The sequence below is a fragment of the Tachypleus tridentatus genome, chromosome 7 (assembly GCF_004210375.1).
Source record: "Tachypleus tridentatus isolate NWPU-2018 chromosome 7, ASM421037v1, whole genome shotgun sequence".
NCBI lineage: Eukaryota > Metazoa > Arthropoda > Merostomata > Xiphosura > Limulidae > Tachypleus > Tachypleus tridentatus.
The window spans coordinates 167,263,527-167,282,297 of record NC_134831.1 but is presented as its reverse complement, the minus strand read 5'-3'; the positions used below and the strand labels follow the sequence as shown (position 1 = coordinate 167,282,297).

Sequence of the window (18,771 nt, the reverse complement as noted above, 5' to 3'; positions counted from 1 at the left end):
AGTTAAAGCATAAAAACTTCTAACGTTAACTTCAAAAAAATTTTTTTTAAAGTAGAGGGCAGTACAAAGATTGACGCTTCACTCGATTATTAAAGAAGATTAAACAATATCAAGAACGTTAAATTTCTAATTCCTGTTCTTGTTTCTATAATAACATCATCTGTAAGAATCCTAATCAACCACTACGTTTTTTTCTTTTTTTTAATTTCTTGCAAAACTAGCCGCCCCTAATTTTGAAGTTTTAGACAATAGGAAAGACAGCTTGTAAAAACACTCACCCTCATAACTAGTGAAATAAACCGGGTCTAGTCCAACAGTGGGACGTTCAGAATTGTGGTAATAATACAAGGACAAGTGTGTAGAATCGTCTTCCACCACCGACTTGAGATGAGTGTGTGAGAAAACTTCCATTAAAGTAAAGTTTTGTGTATTACATTATTTTTCGATTCCTTCCCCAACCTTTCCACATCAGTACACATATATCAAACTTTACAATGAAAGCACATGTACAAAGATTTTTGAAAGACACCCTAAAAAATCCAAAACAACGGAAATCCGGTAACGTACACCCAGTGTCTATGAACAGTATATGATTAATTCCTATTTCAAATTTTATATAACGACATACCCGACACATTAAAACGGACCTTTTTAATTGTCAGTCGTAAAACTGTTTATCGATCAAAAGATGAAAACATATAATTTATTTTAATGTACTTTTTCAAAATCATTAATACGTAATACATCAAGAAATCAACATATCCGTCGAAAGTTCAAAACATTTCTAGAACAAGAATTTAACAATAATTCCTATAATGTATTAGACGTCACAACCACACATGAATATTGTGTAGACTGATCATATGTCAACGAGGCAAGAACAATGAGTTCGTGGTTTCATAGTTCTAAGTAGAAGGCCTTGTACGGCTCTTACGCAAAAATATTAGAATTAGCAGTTGAGGAACTTTGTTTCTTAGTTCAGCTCAAAGTTTGATTTTAAAATTTTGTAATTTATAGTTGAGACGCTAATTTCTTTACATTACTTTAAAATGTCTGGCGTCACACTTTTTCACCAATAATTTAAGTCACTTCCTCATTCCCTTTCTTCAGTGTTTTTATTGTTATTTGAAACATTTATTTCCATCAACCCTAAGTTGGGTCTCTAAAGAGATTTTTTTCCAAGGATCAAATGGCTCAAAGACTAACGATTTTTGTGTGAAATCTACTTTTTAGTGTCAGTTTGTTGCCTCCAAATTCAATTCCTTCAGAATATAATAAAAACAACAACTCGTGTTCATACTTGCAATGTCTTGTGTTTTGCTTCACTGTTCTTGTACCCTGACTTGTTCTGTTCTTCTTTTCTTCTAGACACTTGTCAACATATTGTTGTTCTCTACTTGATGGTTATAAAAATTAGTTGAAATTTACCTTTAACTTGAGGTTGTGACCTCTAAAGTCTTTCATATTGAATAATGTTTGAGTTAATATTACCAAAAATAAAAATATCTTCACCATTTGTCCAGGAAGTGTACTTTGGTCATTCTCACCTTTTTCGAGGATTACGAAAATTCTCTAGGATACACTTTTCAACTGAAATTGCTTCAATATTGATTCTCACAAGATTTTCTACTGTAGCCATATGAAATGAGTTGTGTAGTTGAGGTGTAGTTCTGTTTTCTGCAAAAATATTCCTGTTTCTTTAGGATAATTGACGAAGAAGCAGAAACATGATTTCTACTATCCAAGTCATTAAGTTTTGTAATGTTTTACTGTTGTCATTAAATACTGAAGTAAGGTTGAACACAAACGTTAAACTTACTATTTTTTAACTAGGTGAAACAAGGTTTTCAAACAGCTATTACAAAGTCTTCAAATAGTCCCCCATTGGACGATAAATCCGGAGTTTTATTGCCCACAGTGAAATCACCAGACAGGCTAATGTAGATTTGTTTTAACAACAGACAAATAAGGTCTTCAGATATTTATACCGTTCTGTCATATCGCAGAAATGAAACATTCTGGCGTCAAACTTTATTGTTAACAAACAAGAAACTCCTCAGAACCAGGGAATATGAGAAATATCACTACTTGATCTAAATATCTTTGTTATAATGTTAAAACCTAGATAACATTAATTTTGTACAACACATTTGGGTATAGTTTGGTTTTATACATTTTACACAGCTACAGAGAAATAATATTAAACACCTTTATTTAGAATACATATCTATTCAGCAGTTTTTTATTTCAACCTCCTGTTATTTCGATAGAAAACATGTCAATTAATAAAATTGCTTAGAAAAGTTTTTCGTCAACGGGATCAGAACCATAAACTCTCGGATTTATAGTTCTGTGCAAGTTAACCAGAAGGCAAGTAATTATCAAATTATTTGTTAGAGCTATCTAATATTTACTTTTTTAAAAACCGGTTTCATAAAGTGTTTTAAACTGCTTGCCGACCTCTTATCATACACTCATATGACCATTCGAAATATTTTAAAATATTTTTTAGGCAATTTCTTGGTTTGTAAAAGGCTTCAAATTCATTTGCTTTTTTTTGAGAAACTGTTAACATTAAGAACTAATGATGTTAAGCTTCAGGTTTATATCCTTGTGTGGTCACAACAAACCATTGTCAGCTTTATGCTTAATAAAAACAAACACAGGAATTATTTGTATATTTTATTGATAATGGAATTCTAGGTCAAAACTCTAGTATTCTCATTGACTTACTGTTGTCTTGAATTGGCAGTCAATCTGTAAACTAACCATCTATTTCTTCTCATTTTAATTTTATATTATAGTTTCAACCACACTATTAAATAAATGTTTCATCAGTTCTTTTGTTAGTGCAAATAATTCATACAAACGCTATTCTTGCTCATACCCTTCAACTGCTTTATTTACTATTGTCAATTATGTGGAACGCCTTCTACATTTTTCATCTTAAAAATATCAATATATTTTAAGTTTTACATATTTTTCTTTTATAAATCACAAATCGTAGACTCTACATACCCAGTATATTAAATATCTAATTTTTTTTTGTATTTATAATAACATTTCAACAGCTGCTTCAGCAATTACCGCACAAGAAATATCCTGAAATGAAACTTTTTTATGTAATTTAAAATGCAACCAGGACAGGATAAAGTTTGTATTAGTCTGAAAAACTTTTTTTTTTTAACTATCCACTGTTGGAGAACAAATAATGATCGTACATTTCTAGTTCGACGTCTCTATCAATATTTAAAGCTGTTAAGATTGTGGCGAAGAAGTTCGTAACATAATTTATTTTCTTTTACGAACTGACGAAAAATGTAAAACAAATTTCTATTATGTTGTTCAAAATTTGGAGATTCTCGGATTTAAAATTTTTATTTTATGTGCTATTTTAATAATATAAATACAAGTATACATGTAAGAACATTTAATAGTTTTCTCCACATTGTCTTTTATCTGACGGTCTGAACTAAACATCTGCTTCTAAATATCGCAGTCTAAGAAACAGTGTACAGTTTCTCTGATATTGCCCTCCGCCACTTCTTGGACTACTGTTATCAAACCAAGATGTGTGATTTAACTGTAACTCTTGTAGCGTACAAGAACCTTCATACTGCAAAGGGTAATTGTACGTTAAAGATATTCAATACATAATTGAATGTTGTTCAATTCCTTTGTTACTTGCGTACTATCTATTCAGCGGTATAGTTTTTTAACGTAATAAAGGGTACACGAATTTAAACACTGGGTAGGGAATTTTAAGAAACTTAGAATTTCTACTTTACGCATGTTAACCAGATGGTCACGTAAAATAAAGCTCTAATAAAATGATTTTATTAAGTATTTTATTAAATTGAAGAGAAATTTTACAAAGTAACGTGACATTAAAACTGGGAGATTATAAATTTAAAGAATGGACATTTAATTCTATGTGTTTTTAACCTACATTAGAAAGATTTATATCAGTTTCCCAATATGCGTTACCTGTTTTTATGAACAAAGAAGAGAATAATATTTAATTAGTTTTGACTATAAAATACTCATCAGTTGAAAATGTTTTATCACGGTATCTCACCTAAATATTTATACAATATAATTTCCACACTGAAGATACCTAAGTATTTCAAAAACATTCATTTGATTCTTGGAAAGCCAATGCTTTTTTCTGAGGTTTACTTTGATGGTTCAATTTCTCTTGTAGCCACAGTTGACTTGTACAGCTACAAACTTCCCAAAAAACCAAACAAAACGACTTGTTTTATTTGTTACTGTATTGATAATTCAGTATAAATATCTTCGTTCACTATCTGATTTACGGTAACTCTTGAAAATCAGAAATATACAATAATATTTATTACTTGAATCTTGTTGAGCATCTAAATTTAACATTTAGATACCGGAAAAATAAAATAAAACTTTCCTAATATTTTTGTTCATAGTATTGATTCAGTTTTATAACTGATTGAAACTGTTTTACTGAACTGTGAGTTATGTTCCTTGATTTGGAGAAAGTGATAATTTATATTATATATCACATTTCACTTTATATTTCTATACGATAAGTGATATAAAGTTCCATGTATAATATTATACTTAAAACTGCATTAAAATGCTTAATATAATCTACTATATGTTTTCATCACTTTATTAACCTCTAAAATGTACCATGTTGTGAAGTAAAAGCATAGGAAATTATTAGGGTTAAATCAAAAGTTGTGTTTGAAAGACAGAGGAGAGCACTGACAAAGAACTTTCACTCAATTGTTGAAGTAGCGAAAAAAAATACCTAGAACGTATAGTTTCTTATTACTGTTTTTCTTTCTATCATGATTCCGACTATTATCATGCCTGACTAGTGGAAAAAAATTGTTTTTGTTTTATTGTATCTCGTGTCAAGTAAGACGTTCTTAATTTTGCCACGTATCTCGCATTTCTGCTTCATCCTCCACCTCATTAGACTCGATCAGAGCGATCACATCTTTCATTTCGAGCTGACTTTATCTACGAATATAATCGCTTCTTTATACTGGTGGAACTCAAACTGGCTCTTCATCGGTTGGCAGTTCATCGGTCGAACCTGATGATATAACCTACGAGATGATTCGCCATCTATTTCCTACTTCTCTTGCTATTATTTTGTTTTTTTTTCTTCAGTGGCACCAGGGTATTGTCCTATCTTTCTCTAAGCACAAAATGTCTTCAAACTACAGTCCAATTGGTTTACCGAGCTGTCTCTGTTAGACCTTAGAGAGGATGGTTAATGTTCGTCTTATTTTGTTCCACGAATCAAACAACCTCCTCTCGCCCACAAAGTGTAGGTTCCAACGACAGCACTCCATCCTGGGCCACCTGCTTCAATTTGAAACGTCAATAAGAAAAGCCTTTATCATATGACAACATCTTGTTTTAACATTCTTTGATCTTTACAAGCTTATGATACTATAAAGATGTATGGCATTTTGAAAGACCTCTTCACCTCCGCCGATTGAACTGTCTTTACTGTATGGTTCGAAATTTCGATCCTTACCACAGCATTACATCTGAGGTTATATTTGCCTTCCCCTGTGGGTCGTGCTTTTTCAGAACAGACGATCTGCCATTGCTCATTTTGGCCTTCGTATACGGGCGCAGTTGGATGAATTGGGTTTGTCCTTAGATAACATTGCTGTATTCTCTGGTCAACCCATGCCACCCTGACTTATTACGATTAACAACGCTTTTCTTCACAGTCTTTAGCTTGTAAGACTTGCCGAGATGGCATTATATGTTCAAGACATTTTGTTTATTGTGATGTTTCTGCCACCTAGTGTTCACAGCTGAAATTCCTGAAGGAGGCTGTGAGAGCACAATACACAGAAGACAGCAAAAGCGGTCCTTATCTATATGATATATATATGTAGGAAAGTGTTGATGTTTCGGCTTTTATAACCTTGACATAATTATCTTCATTGTACACAGGATTTGTGTACTACATTTATTGAAATTTAACTATAACAAAAACTATATACTTGAATAGCCCGTACACAAAGAATATAAACATGGTAAAAAGAAGAACATACGATTATATGTTGAATAACTATAACTCGTTTGAACTTTGATACATTTGAAAAATTATTAGAAGTCATCTTAATATTGTTGTAAAGTCAGTCTGTTTACTATTGTGTATATAAACATTTATCTAAACTCGTGTAAAGACTATTATTATATAGAAATTATTGTTAAATGAGGGTTGGTTTTTAAATTTTACACGAACATACTACACTACAAAATACATTACACATAAATTGGTGTGAAATAATAAATTTGAAAATATTAGTAAGTTTTCAATTACTGAACCAAGGATAGTGGTACGTTTGATAATTGGTTGCTTGGGTACTGTGTTATTATTATACGAATAATAATTTTCTTAGTTTGATTACATAGCATCTTACATGTAATTCTTTTAACGCCGGAACATAAACCTGAACTAATGTGTTTAGGTATTGGAAGCACTGCTAAAAACCCGGTTTAGATACCATTGTCAGCAGGTCCCAGGTAATCCATTGTACAGCTTTGTGCTAATTCCAAAACAAACCAACCAAACAAGTACAGGAAGTGGTGTGGTATTTTATTAAACGTCTCTCGCATAGAAGTATATACAATATAAGTATGGAAAGTATGGACCAGTTATTGCATACAAAAGATATTCTTACACTATGATATAACGACACATTTTTCTGGTGTTATTCTACTTAGAACCCTATACTGTTCACCTGTCTAAAAGCTGAACCATAATCTAAATTGTACAGCAGAGGAAGCAATTTAGTATTTTATTTTATATACCTAATGATGAAAGATAAATAGCAGTTTTAGAATGTAGTGATAAACCCCATAAAACACATCTAGCTTTACACTTTCCCGTTAGGAGGCTATTTCAGGATGTATTAAGTTAAACTATCAATATAGCTGGACCTCGAACTTAAATTATTGGTAAATAATGGAAAATGATACTTGATTTTTTTAATGTATTACCTGGTAACTAAGTGTGTCCCAGACGAATTTTTTATACATAAATTATTTGTGTATATTCAGTATGTATGAACTGGGTGTCTGATGGTTGAATTAATTTTTCCTTATTTACGTGGTATTATCCATTCATCCCTTGTCACACAACTTCATTTCCACTTGCAGTTTCAAAGTTATTTCCACAACTACATGAGTCACGTTAACAGAAATGTTTTACTTGTAAAAACAAATAATCACTTACAGTTTGCTAATGGTTCTGTGTTTATCTCTCTGCATATCTATGTAATACTACAAATTGATTCTTGACGCCAGCTGTTACCAGAAGCATTCTGATTGGTTGTGATGTTCTTATAACTATGCATCTCATTAAAAATACAACTGTAATAGTTGAGTATCAGGATCATAGTTTAACTGTATATTTACACTCCAATAAAACGTTGTAGAAGTTGCTGATTGTGTGACGGTCCCTCGTGGTATTTCTTGTTAGGGCACTACGGATCCGTAATTATGGTTCGTTGTTTTGTTGCCATTATTCCCTGTGCCCGATATGGCAGTTTGTGTATGTTTTTTTTACACCGTTTACTGTAGCGTGTTAAGTCCGTGGACTTTGGTCGAGAGTTGTTTCGATCGTAGGTGGTGTAAGAGTGTTCCATTTGTGTGTGTGTTTGTGTGCTGCTACATCGTAGGTTGGTATGGCTATGGCCTTCCATTTGAACTCCGTTCATTCGCGCTCCATCCTACTAGTGGTGCCTGCGGCCTCGCTACCCTTAGCGGCAATTGACGACTTAAATACTACCGTGGGGGGTAGGCAAATAGAGTATCCACGACATCTTCGAAATGGGCAATATGTGGCAACGCTGGACAAAGGAGACTTTCCTTTTGGAGACCAGCGAGCGCCGTTGGAGCCGACCGTGCAAAACTTTAAATGAGTAAGCTCTCGGGGCGACCCCTTTTGAACTGTCCCACGACGTGTTTTTGTTTTCAGTTTACAATTTAACATTTCGCTACCTTCATGGTGACTTTACCGTTTTTCTATCTCTTGTTAAACTTTCTGTATGTTTTGATTGATCGGTCGGGTATTGTTCTTGGTTGTTAGATATAAACTTTTTTTAAGTTGAAAACATGAAGGATGAAAACATTTTAAATATCAAACAAAATTTATTGTTATAAATTGAAATTTTTGTCGTTCAAAAATCATACATTAAATGTCAAGCGGTTATTACAATGATTATTGTGTCCCTGTAATAGATCGTGAAACTGTTTCTACTGTAACTTCCTTCTTCCGTGCATAAAATTAAGTGTTGTTCTTATATATCTGTTGCTAGAAAGATATAGAATTCATAGGTTGTACTAACTTTTGAGGTTTTAATTTATACTTCGTTAAAAGTTTCATTTCACTAATTACATTAATATTGATATTAACAGATCGGAAAAATGAAAACTACAACAATTATACTTTTGATGTTTATAACACTGTTGGAAGCAACTCCAGGTTAGATCGTAAATTCTTTAAACCTGAATTCACACACACAGTTTATCTGTTATGATAGAAATTACAAGTTACGTTTTTCTTTACTTTTTCAAAACTTATTAAAATGTTTATTTCTTGTTTCTTATGGAGGTTTGTTACATAATATTTAATAAAAATAAAATAGTTTATAACAAATATGTGTATATACAAATTCAAATATTATCTACGTTTCTAATGAAAGAATGTAATAAAATAATATACTTCTGTTGAAGACTATATAATTTACAGCAATTCAACGTGAAAATTTAAATTATGTCAAAATGATTTTATGTATGATACAGCAACCTAGGATTACACAACCATGATCTTTTATAACACCTTTCCTTATAACATTTAAAGTAAATATTTTAACTGAAATTCTCTTTGTTGCTACAACTGAATAGAAAACTAAAAGTAAGAAATATTAACAATAAAATAACAGCTTATTGTTTCAGATGTGTTTGTTGTTAAGTAACGACTGTATAAAATAACAGTTACATTAGGACAGCTGCTAGATGATACATCTTATGTTGTGGACTTGTTTTTTATAACACATAATCTACAGCTGTAAGAACATTATACCGTAATTTATGCCATGTAAGACGCACTGTTACTTCTGTAAAAATACCTTAAATAATCCCCATACATCTTCCAAGACAAAAGTGATGGGTTATGGGAAGAGGCTACCTTAGTATCTACATAAATCTGCCTCTCATACACATCGTAATCTCATTACTTACCCGTTTCAAGTAATTTCAATAGCATAAAACATTCAATTTAATTAGTATTGTCGATATACTGTGGAGTATATGATGTATGTACTAATCAGGTTAAAAAATATTCAAGGCTGAATCAAGTTGTTACTGAAGTTTTTTTTTTCTTTTCTCAGAATTCTTTTTCCGAATTATTGTGCGTCTTATATGTTGTATCGTCCTACAAAGCGTAAAATACGGTAATTAGTATGCTATCTAGCTAATAGAGATTACCTTAACATCTCTGTTCTGAGGATGTTATGTACCTTTGGTCAAGCAATTGAAAGTAGAGTTTTATACACGTAATCATGGTATTATAATTAAACTTGATGAATAGCATTAGCTTAAAATATATGACTGAAATTTTACACGAGATACTATCTTGAAAACAAAGTATATTGGTTTAAAAATTAAAGATGGAAGCTTTTATTGACGAAATAAACATATTAATGTAACTGTTAAATATGATCATATTTTCTGATGTGTTCTGTAACATCACTGGTTAAACTTGGAAATGACATAATGTTAAGAATTTTTTAAACATAATGTTTATTGGTTAGGTTTCACAAATAAATAAATAGTGACGAAAAAACAAATTTTAAAATATTATCAGTAATATGTCTTCTAATGATGTGACTTTTCTTTTGTGAGAGAAGCTGTGGAGACTTGCCGAGAGGGCATCGTATGTACAGGATATTATACTTGCTGTGATGTTCCTCCTACCTGTTGTTGTTTTTCTGGTGTTCGACATCGTCCTGGATCAGGAGATAGATTTCCTGGTGGAAAGTTGAGATAAACGAATAACGCTTCGAATTCCAGAGGTTTCGCGTGGAATGTCATTATCAATAAATATATATAATAGAAATAGTTCCTGTGTTTTTTGTTATTAAGCATATAGCTGACAATGGTGTTTTTGGGTCCTCACGATGGACAGAAAACTGAATTCTAACATTATAAGTTATCAATTGTTCTAGTTTCTCAATGGAGGTAAATGAATTTGAAGCCTCGGTCACACGTCTGAGTGCAGTGAACCATTGAAGGCATAATCGCAACAAAACGGGCAAAAAGGACTTTAGAAGTAATCCTTGCATCCACATTCAAGAGAGATATGGTGGCCACGAGCTAAGATCTTCAGACTGATTGGGATTCTTTTGGATTAGAGTAATGAGTCCATCCAGCGTCCCGGGGGCATTGACACCGTAGTTTGACGAAAGAGGGTCCAACAAGATGCCACATGTGGCTCTAAACTTCCACCGGCAGTCCATCCTGCCTAGGACACTTATCAAGCGACATGGATCGAATGGCCGACCGACACTCACCCAAGGTGATGGGTTGCACCAGCTGATCGTGGAGACAAGGATTGAGGGAGTGCATAAACTGAGTGATGTCTTGCCACATAACGCGCATTCCAAAGTGTTGAAGACATTCAACATTGCTACATCCCAAGTTGGTATTTATTGTGTCTAAAACAGCCGATGGTGCTGAGGCTGCTGTCACCACAAAGCAGATGGATCACGGCTGAACATATTTATGGTCGGATAGTCGTAACCATAACGATCTACATGAAAGTTACACGCAACAAAAAGCAACAAAAAAGAACCCAATGTACATAAACTGAAAAACACTCTCGAACAAGATACACGGACGAAACTGTACACGTTGAAGCAACAGGAGACAAACGCACACACTCCCATATAGGGCACAGATTAACGCAGCAACAACAATTGTGGACACTATTGTAATCCGTAGCAAAAGGGTCCTACTTTGTAATACTATTCAATATCACATGTACCGCAACTAAAAATAATACCATCAAGAACTGTCGAACCATCAGACACTTCTACTACGTTTCATTGTAGTGTAAATATACAATTAGACTATGATCCTGATACTCAACTATTATAGTTGTATTTTAATGAGATGCTTATTTCCAGAAATATCACAACCAATCAATATGATTCTTATAACAGTTGACGTCAAGAATAAAATTACACTATCATAGAGATATGCAGAGAGACACACACTCAGCTAATACAAAACTGGGAGTGATTATTTGTTATTTACATGTAAAACATTTCTGTTAACGTATAGTTAACGTAGTGGTGGAAAAACTTTTAAAACTGTAAGCGAAAATGAAGTTGTGTGATTAGTATCTACACCTCCGCCGATTGAACTATCTTTACTGTATGCTTCGAAATATCGATCTCTACCCCAGCATTACACCTGGGGTTGTATGTTTCTTACCCTGTGGGTCTTGCTTTTTCAGAACAGACGATCTACCATTGCTCCTTTTGGCCTACGTATACGGGCGCAGTTGGAAGAATTGGGTCTGTCCTTGGATAACATTGCTGTATTCTCTGGTCAACTCAAGCCACCATGACTTATTACGATTAACAACGCTTTTCTTCACAGTCTTTAGCTGGTGGGACTTACGGAGATGGCATTATATGTTCAAGACATTTTGTTTATTGTAATGTTTCTGCTATCTAGTGTTTACAGCTGAAAAACCTGAAGGAGGCTGTGAGGGCACAATACACAGAAGACAGTAAAAGTGGTCACTTACCTATATGATATATGTGTAGGAAAGTGTTGATGTTTCAGCTTTTATAATCTTGACATAATTATCTTTAGTGTACACAGGATTTGTGTTCTACATTTATTGAAATTTAATTACGACAAAAACTACACAATTGAATAGTCTGTACTCAACTAGTATAAACAGGGTAAAAAACAAGAACATACGATTATATATTAAATAACTTTAACTCGTTTGAAATTTGATACATTTGAAAAATTATTAAAAGTCATCTTAATATTTTTGTAAAGTCAGTCTGTTATCTATTTATATATAAAAAACATTCACCTAAACTCGTGTAAAGACTATTATTATATAGAAATTATTCTTAAATGTGAGTTGCTTTTTTAAATTTTACACTGACATATTACATTACAAAACACATTACACATAAATTGGTGTGAAATAAATTTGAAAAGATTAGTAAGTTTTCATTTACTGAACCAAGGATAGTGGTACGTACGTTTGACAATTGGTTTCTTGGGTACTGTATTATTATTATACGAATAATAAGTTTCTTAGTTTGATTACATAGCATCTTACATGTAATTGTGTTAACGCCGGAACTTGAAACTGAACAAACGTGTTTAAGTGTAGGAAACACTACTAAAATCCGGGTTCTGATACCATTGTGGGAAACACCAGGGAAATCCATTGTACAGCTTTGTGCTTAATTCCAAAACAAACCAACCAAACAAGTACAACGAGTGGTTTGGTATTTTATTAAACGTCTCTCGTATTGAAGTCTATACAATATAAGTATAGACCAGTTATTACATGCAAAACATATTCTTACACTGTGATATAACGACATATTTTTCTGGTCTCATTCTATTTAGAACCCTATACTGTTCAACTGTCTAAAAGTTGAACCATAGTCTAAATTGTACAGCAGAGGAAGCTATTTAGTATCTTATTTTATGTACCTAATGATGAAAAATAAATCGCAGTTTTAGAATGTAGTGATAAACCCCAGAAAACACATCTTGCTACACACTTTCCCGTTAGGAGGCTGTTTCAAGACGTATTGAGTTAAACTATCAATATAGCTGGACCTCGAACTTAAATTATTGATAAATAATGATTTTTTTAATTTTTGAAATGTGTTACCTAGTAACTAGGTGTGTCCCAGACGAATTTTTTATACATAAATTATTTGTGTATATTCAGTATGTATGAACTGTGTGTCTGATGGTTGAATGAGTTTTTCCTTATTTACGTGGTATTATCCATTCATCCCTTATCACACAACTGCATTTCCACTCGCAGTTTCAAATTTATTTTCACAACGACATGAGCTACGTTAACAGAAATGTTGTACATGTAAATAACAAATAATCACTTACAGTTTGCTATTGGTTCAGTGCGTGTCTCTTTACATATCCGTGTAATACTGCAATTTGATTCTTGACGTCAGCTGTAACTAGAAGCATTCTGATTGGTTGTGATGTTCTTATAACTGAGCATCTCATTAAAAATACAACTATAACAGTTGAGTATCAGGATCGTAGTTTAACTGAAAATTTACATTCCAATAAAATGTTGTGGAAGTTGTTGATTGTGTGACGGTCCCTCGTAGTATTTCTTGTTAGGGCACTTTGGATCCGTAATTGTGGTTCGTTGTTTTGTTGCCATCTTTCCCTGTGCCCGATATGGCAGTTTATGTATGTCTTTTTTTTTTTTTACACCGTGTACTGTAGCGTGTTAAGGCTCTGGCATTTGGTCGAGTGTTGTTTCGCTCGTGGGTGGTGTAAGAGTGTTCCATTTGTGTGTGTGTTTGTGTGCTGTTACATTGTAGGTCCGTATGGCTATGACCTTCCGGGTGAACTCTCTTCATTCGCGCTCCATCGCATCAGTGGTGCCTGCGGCCTCGCTACCCTTAGCGGCAATTGACGACCTGAACACTACCGTGGGGGGAGGGCAAATAGAGTATCCACAACATCTTCGAAATGGGCAATATGTGGCAACGCTGGACAAAGGAAACTTTCCTTTTGGAGACCAGCGAGCGCCCTTGGAGCCGACCGGGCAAAACATTAAATGGGTAACTTTCGGGGCCCCCTTTTTGAACTTTTGGTTGTTAGATATAAACTTTTCTTAAGTTAAAAACATAAGGATTGTGAAAATTTTAAATATCAAACAAAATTTATTGTTATAAATTGAAATTTTTATCGTTAAAGAATTATACATCAGACGTCGAGCGGTTATTACAATGATTATTGTGTCCCTGTAATAGATCGTGAAACTGTTTCTACTATAACTTCCTTCTTCCGTGCATAAAATTAAGTGTTGTTTTGATATATCTGTTGCTAGAAAGATATAGAATTTATGGGTTGTACTAACTTTTGAGGTTTTATTTTAAGCTTTGTTAAAAGTTACATTTCTCCATTTACATTAATATTGATTTTAACAGATCGGAAAAAAGAAAACTACAACAATTATACTTTTGATGTTTATAACACTGTTGGAAGCAACTCCAGGTGAGATAATAAATTCTTTAAACCTGAATTCACACACTCAGTATATCTGTTATGATAGAAATTATAAGTTACGTTTGTCTTTATTTTTTCAAAACCTATTACAATGTTTATTTCTTGTTTCTCATGGAGGTTTGTTCCTTAATATTTAATAAAAATAAAATAGTTTATAACAAATATGCGTATATACAAATTCAAATATTATCTACGTTTCTAATAAAATAATGTAATAAAATAATATACTTCTGTTAAAGACTATATAAGTTACAGCAATTAAACGTGAAAATTTAAGTTGATGCAAAATGGTTTTATGTATGATACAGCAATCTAGGATTACACAACCATGCTCTTTTATAGCATCTCTCCTAATAACATTTAATGTAAATATTTTAATTGAAATTCTCTTTGTTGCTACAACTGAATATAAAATTAAAAGTAAGAAATATTAACAATAAAATAACAGATTATTGTTTCAGATGTGTTTGTTGTTAAATAACGACTGTATAATATAATATTTACATTATTAGGACAGCTGCTAGGTGAAAGATGTGTTGTGGACTTGTTTTTTATAACACATAATCTACAGCTGTAAAAACAATATACCGTAATTTATGCCATGTAAGACGCACTGTTACTTCTGTAAAATACCTTAAATAATCCCCATACATCGTCCAAGACAAAAGTGATTGGTTAAGGCAAGAGGCTACCTTAGTATCTACATAAATCTGCCTCTCATACACATCGTAATCTCATTACTTACCCGTTACAAGTAATTTCAATAGCATAAAACATTCAATTTAATTAGTATTGTCGATATACTGTGGAGTATATGATGTATGTACTAATCAGGTTAAAAAATATTCAAGGCTGAATCAAGTTGTTACTGAAGTTTTTTTTTCTTTTCTCAGAATTGTTTTTCCGAATTATTGTGCGTCTTATATGTTGTATCGTCCTACAAAGCGTAAAATACGGTAATTAGTATGCTAGCTAGCCAATAGAGATTACCTTAACATCTCTGTTCTGAGGATGTTATGTACCTTTGGTCAAGCAATTGAAAGTAGAGTTTTATACACGTAATCATGGTATTATAATTAAACTTGATGAATAGCATTAGCTTAAAATATATGACTGAAATTTTACACGAGATACTATCTTGAAAACAAAGTATATTGGTTTAAAAATTAAAGACGGAAGCTTTTATTGACGAAATAAACATATTAATGTAACTGTTAAATATGATCATATTTTCTGATGTGTTCTGTAACATCACTGGTTAAACTTGGAAATGACATAATGTTAAGAATTTTTTAAACATAATGTTTATTGGTTAGGTTTCACAAATAAATAAATAGTGACGAAAAACAAATTTTAAAATATTATCAGTAATATGTCTTCTAATGATGTGACTTTTCTTTTGTGAGAGAAGCTGTGGAGACTTGCCGAGAGGTCATCGTATGTATAGGATATTATACTTGCTGTGATGTTCCTCCTACCTGTTGTTGTTTTTCTGGTGTTCGACTTCGTCCTGGATTAGGAGATAGATTCGCTGGTGGAAAGTTGTGATAAAAGAGATGGGGAATAACACTGATAATACCAAAGTTTTCACTTGGAATGTCATTATCAATAAATATATACAATAGAAATAATTTATGTATTTTTTTATTAAGCACATAGCTGTCAATGGTGTTTTTGGGACCTCATGATGGATAAAAACTTGAATTCTAACATTATAAGTTCTCAGTTTTACCAGTTTCTCAATGGAGGAAAATGAATTTGAAGCCTCTTTTAAACCAAGTAGCTGTCTTTAAAAATATTTAGAATCATAACGTTAATGTACAATAAGAGATCGGCAAGCAGTTTGAAACACGTTTTGAAACCGAATATTTTAATAGTAAATATTAGTTAGCTTTTACAAATAATGTGATAATTACTTGCCTTCTGTCTAACTTCCTCAGAATTATATATTCGACAATTTATGGTTCGAATCCCGTTGACAAAGAACCTTCTTATGTAATTTTGATTAATTGGCATGTTTTCTTTCAACATAAAGTGAGGTTGACTTCGAAATTGAAATGAAAAATTGCTGAATCGATAAGTATTCTAAATAAAAGTATTTAACATTATTTCTTAATAACTGAGTATTTGTTTGTTTTGGAATTTCGCACAAAGCTACTCGAGGGCTATCTGTGCTAGCCGTCCCTAATTTAGCAGTGTAATACTAGAGGGAAGGCAGCTAGTCATCACCACCAACCGCCAACTCTTGGGCTACTCTTTTAGCAACGAAAAGTGGGATTGACCGTAACTTATAACGCCCCCACGGCTGGGAGGGCGAGCATGTTTGGCGTGACTCGGGCGCGAACCCGCGACCCTCAGATTACGAAGCGCACGCCTTAACGCGCTAAGCCATGCCGGGCCTATAACTGAGTAAAATAAATAAAATCAAACTATACCCTATGTATTATACTTAATAAAGGTCATCTAGGATTTTAATATTATAACAAAGATGCCTAATTTACATGATGATATTTCTAATATTCACTGGTTCTGAAGAGTTTCTTGTCTTAACTCAAAAAAGTTGAACAACAGAATGTTTCATTTCTCTGATATCTCAGAACAGTATAAATATCTGAAGACTTTCTTTATTGTAAGAACAAAATCACATTGGTCAGCCTGCTGATTTCTTTGTTTGCAATAAAACACCGGATATTGTCGTCCCATGAGGAACTATTTGAAGACTTTGGTATAGCTGTTTTAAATAATAATAATAGCAGTTAAAACGTTTGTGTTTAACCATACTTTAACATATAACGACAATACTGAAACATAACGAAATTTAATGACTTGAAAATCACAAATCATGTTCTACTGCTGATGTCAGTTAAAGAAAATATGCATAAACTTTCTGCACAAAACAGAACTACATTAAAGCTCCTCAACTCACTTAATGGGGTTACAGTGGAAAATATTGTGAGAATCAATATTGAAGTAATTTTACTGAAGCAGTTTATCGTAGAGCATTTACATAATTCTTGGAAAAGGTGAGACTGTACAATGTACACTTCTTGGACAGATGGTGAAAAGGTTTTAAGTTTAGTTGACATCACCTCAAAGTTTATTGATTAACAGAAATTTTAGATGTCACAGACTTAAGTTAAAGACAAATTTAAACTAATTTTTTAGATCATAATATTAAGAATAACAACATGATGTCAAGTGTCTTGGAACAAGGAAAATCATCAAGTCCAGGTAGAAAAAAAGTGACGCAACACACGAGACAAAACGAGTATAAACATTTGTTGTTTTTATTATATTCTGAAAGAATTGAATTTTATGGCCACTAAATGACAAAAAACTGGATTTCTCACCAAAGTTATTCGTCTTAGAGAAATTTGCTACTTAAGTGAAAAATCTCTTTAGAGACCTGACTTTTGGTAGAAGGAAAGAAATATTTTCAATAACAAAAACAAACACTGAAGAAAGGGAATGAGGAAGCCATTTAAATTATTTGTGAAAAAGTGTAACACCAGAAATTTAAAAAAATGTTTTAAACTTTTGAAAGATATCTTAATTTCACGCTTTACGTTACCACTTGTTAACACTCCCACAGTATAAGTCCTAAGTTTCAGGATTTAAATACAATAACTACCTAAACTTACCTCTATACCATAGGGGTTTATGTGAAGACATTGAATTAGCTGTTTTAGAAGTTAGCTTCATGAATTACGAAGACAATATTAAAAGTAAAACAATTGTGTTCAACCTCACCTTAACACTTAACGACAATAGCAAAACTTAATGACTTGAAAATCATAAAGGTTTGGATGAAGACAAAATAATTTTGATATAACGTTTTCTATTTATGGGAAAAAACACTAAAGCTATTTTCTACCGTCCCTAATATTTAATTCCTGATCACAGACAATAAAGCCAGTCAGTAGCACCTTATCATCCAGAATTCATACTAAACGATTCACGAGGAACAAGAAATGTACGATCTTTATTTGTTCTCCCACAGTGGAGAGTTTCTTTAATTTAAATGAAAACCTTTCGCAGTCCTGGTTACACTTTAATTTGTATAAAAAAACGTTTTTCTTCCGGATATTATTAGCATATTTCTTGTACGATAAGTGGTGAATTAGATCTTGAAATGCTTTTAAAAATATAAAAGAAATTTAAATATATAATGTGATATATATGAATAGCCTCCGATATGTCTTTTATGAAAGGAGAGATATGTAAAATTTAAAATACAATGATATGTATATTATGAAAAATGTAGAAGACATTCGACCCGTTGACAACATAACTGGCAAACTCCCAAGAAAAGAAAGTACAGGAATGATAGTCAAAAGCCCATGGTTGAAACACCTGTGTTCTAAATGATGTGTCAGGAAATAAAACAATATGTTGAATAAAACAGATGAAAAATATTTAAACCAAATAATTAAAATA

At 32.5% G+C, this 18,771-nt stretch overlaps 1 protein-coding gene and 1 long non-coding RNA gene across 4 annotated transcripts; both read left to right on the top strand.

The window, feature by feature from the left end:
- Positions 1–7,467: 7,467 nt before the first annotated feature.
- Positions 7,468–10,443, top strand: LOC143258220 (uncharacterized). 3 transcript variants are annotated; one of them, XR_013032208.1, is made up of 2 exons: positions 7,468–7,937; positions 9,927–10,443. It is a non-coding gene; the product is annotated as an uncharacterized LOC143258220 (long non-coding RNA). The 3 variants fall into 3 exon arrangements; XR_013032207.1 differs by having other exon boundaries at positions 7,493–7,937; positions 9,922–10,432; XR_013032209.1 differs by lacking the exon at positions 7,468–7,937 and adding an exon at positions 7,953–8,500.
- Positions 10,444–13,357: 2,914 nt separating this feature from the next.
- LOC143258219 (uncharacterized) lies at positions 13,358–16,424 on the top strand. The gene is made up of 3 exons (XM_076517213.1): positions 13,358–13,886; positions 14,256–14,322; positions 15,746–16,424. Exons 1-3 carry the CDS (start codon positions 13,650–13,652, stop codon positions 15,880–15,882), a joined length of 441 nt encoding a protein of 146 aa, XP_076373328.1. The 5' UTR covers positions 13,358–13,649; the 3' UTR covers positions 15,883–16,424.
- Positions 16,425–18,771: the final 2,347 nt, after the last annotated feature.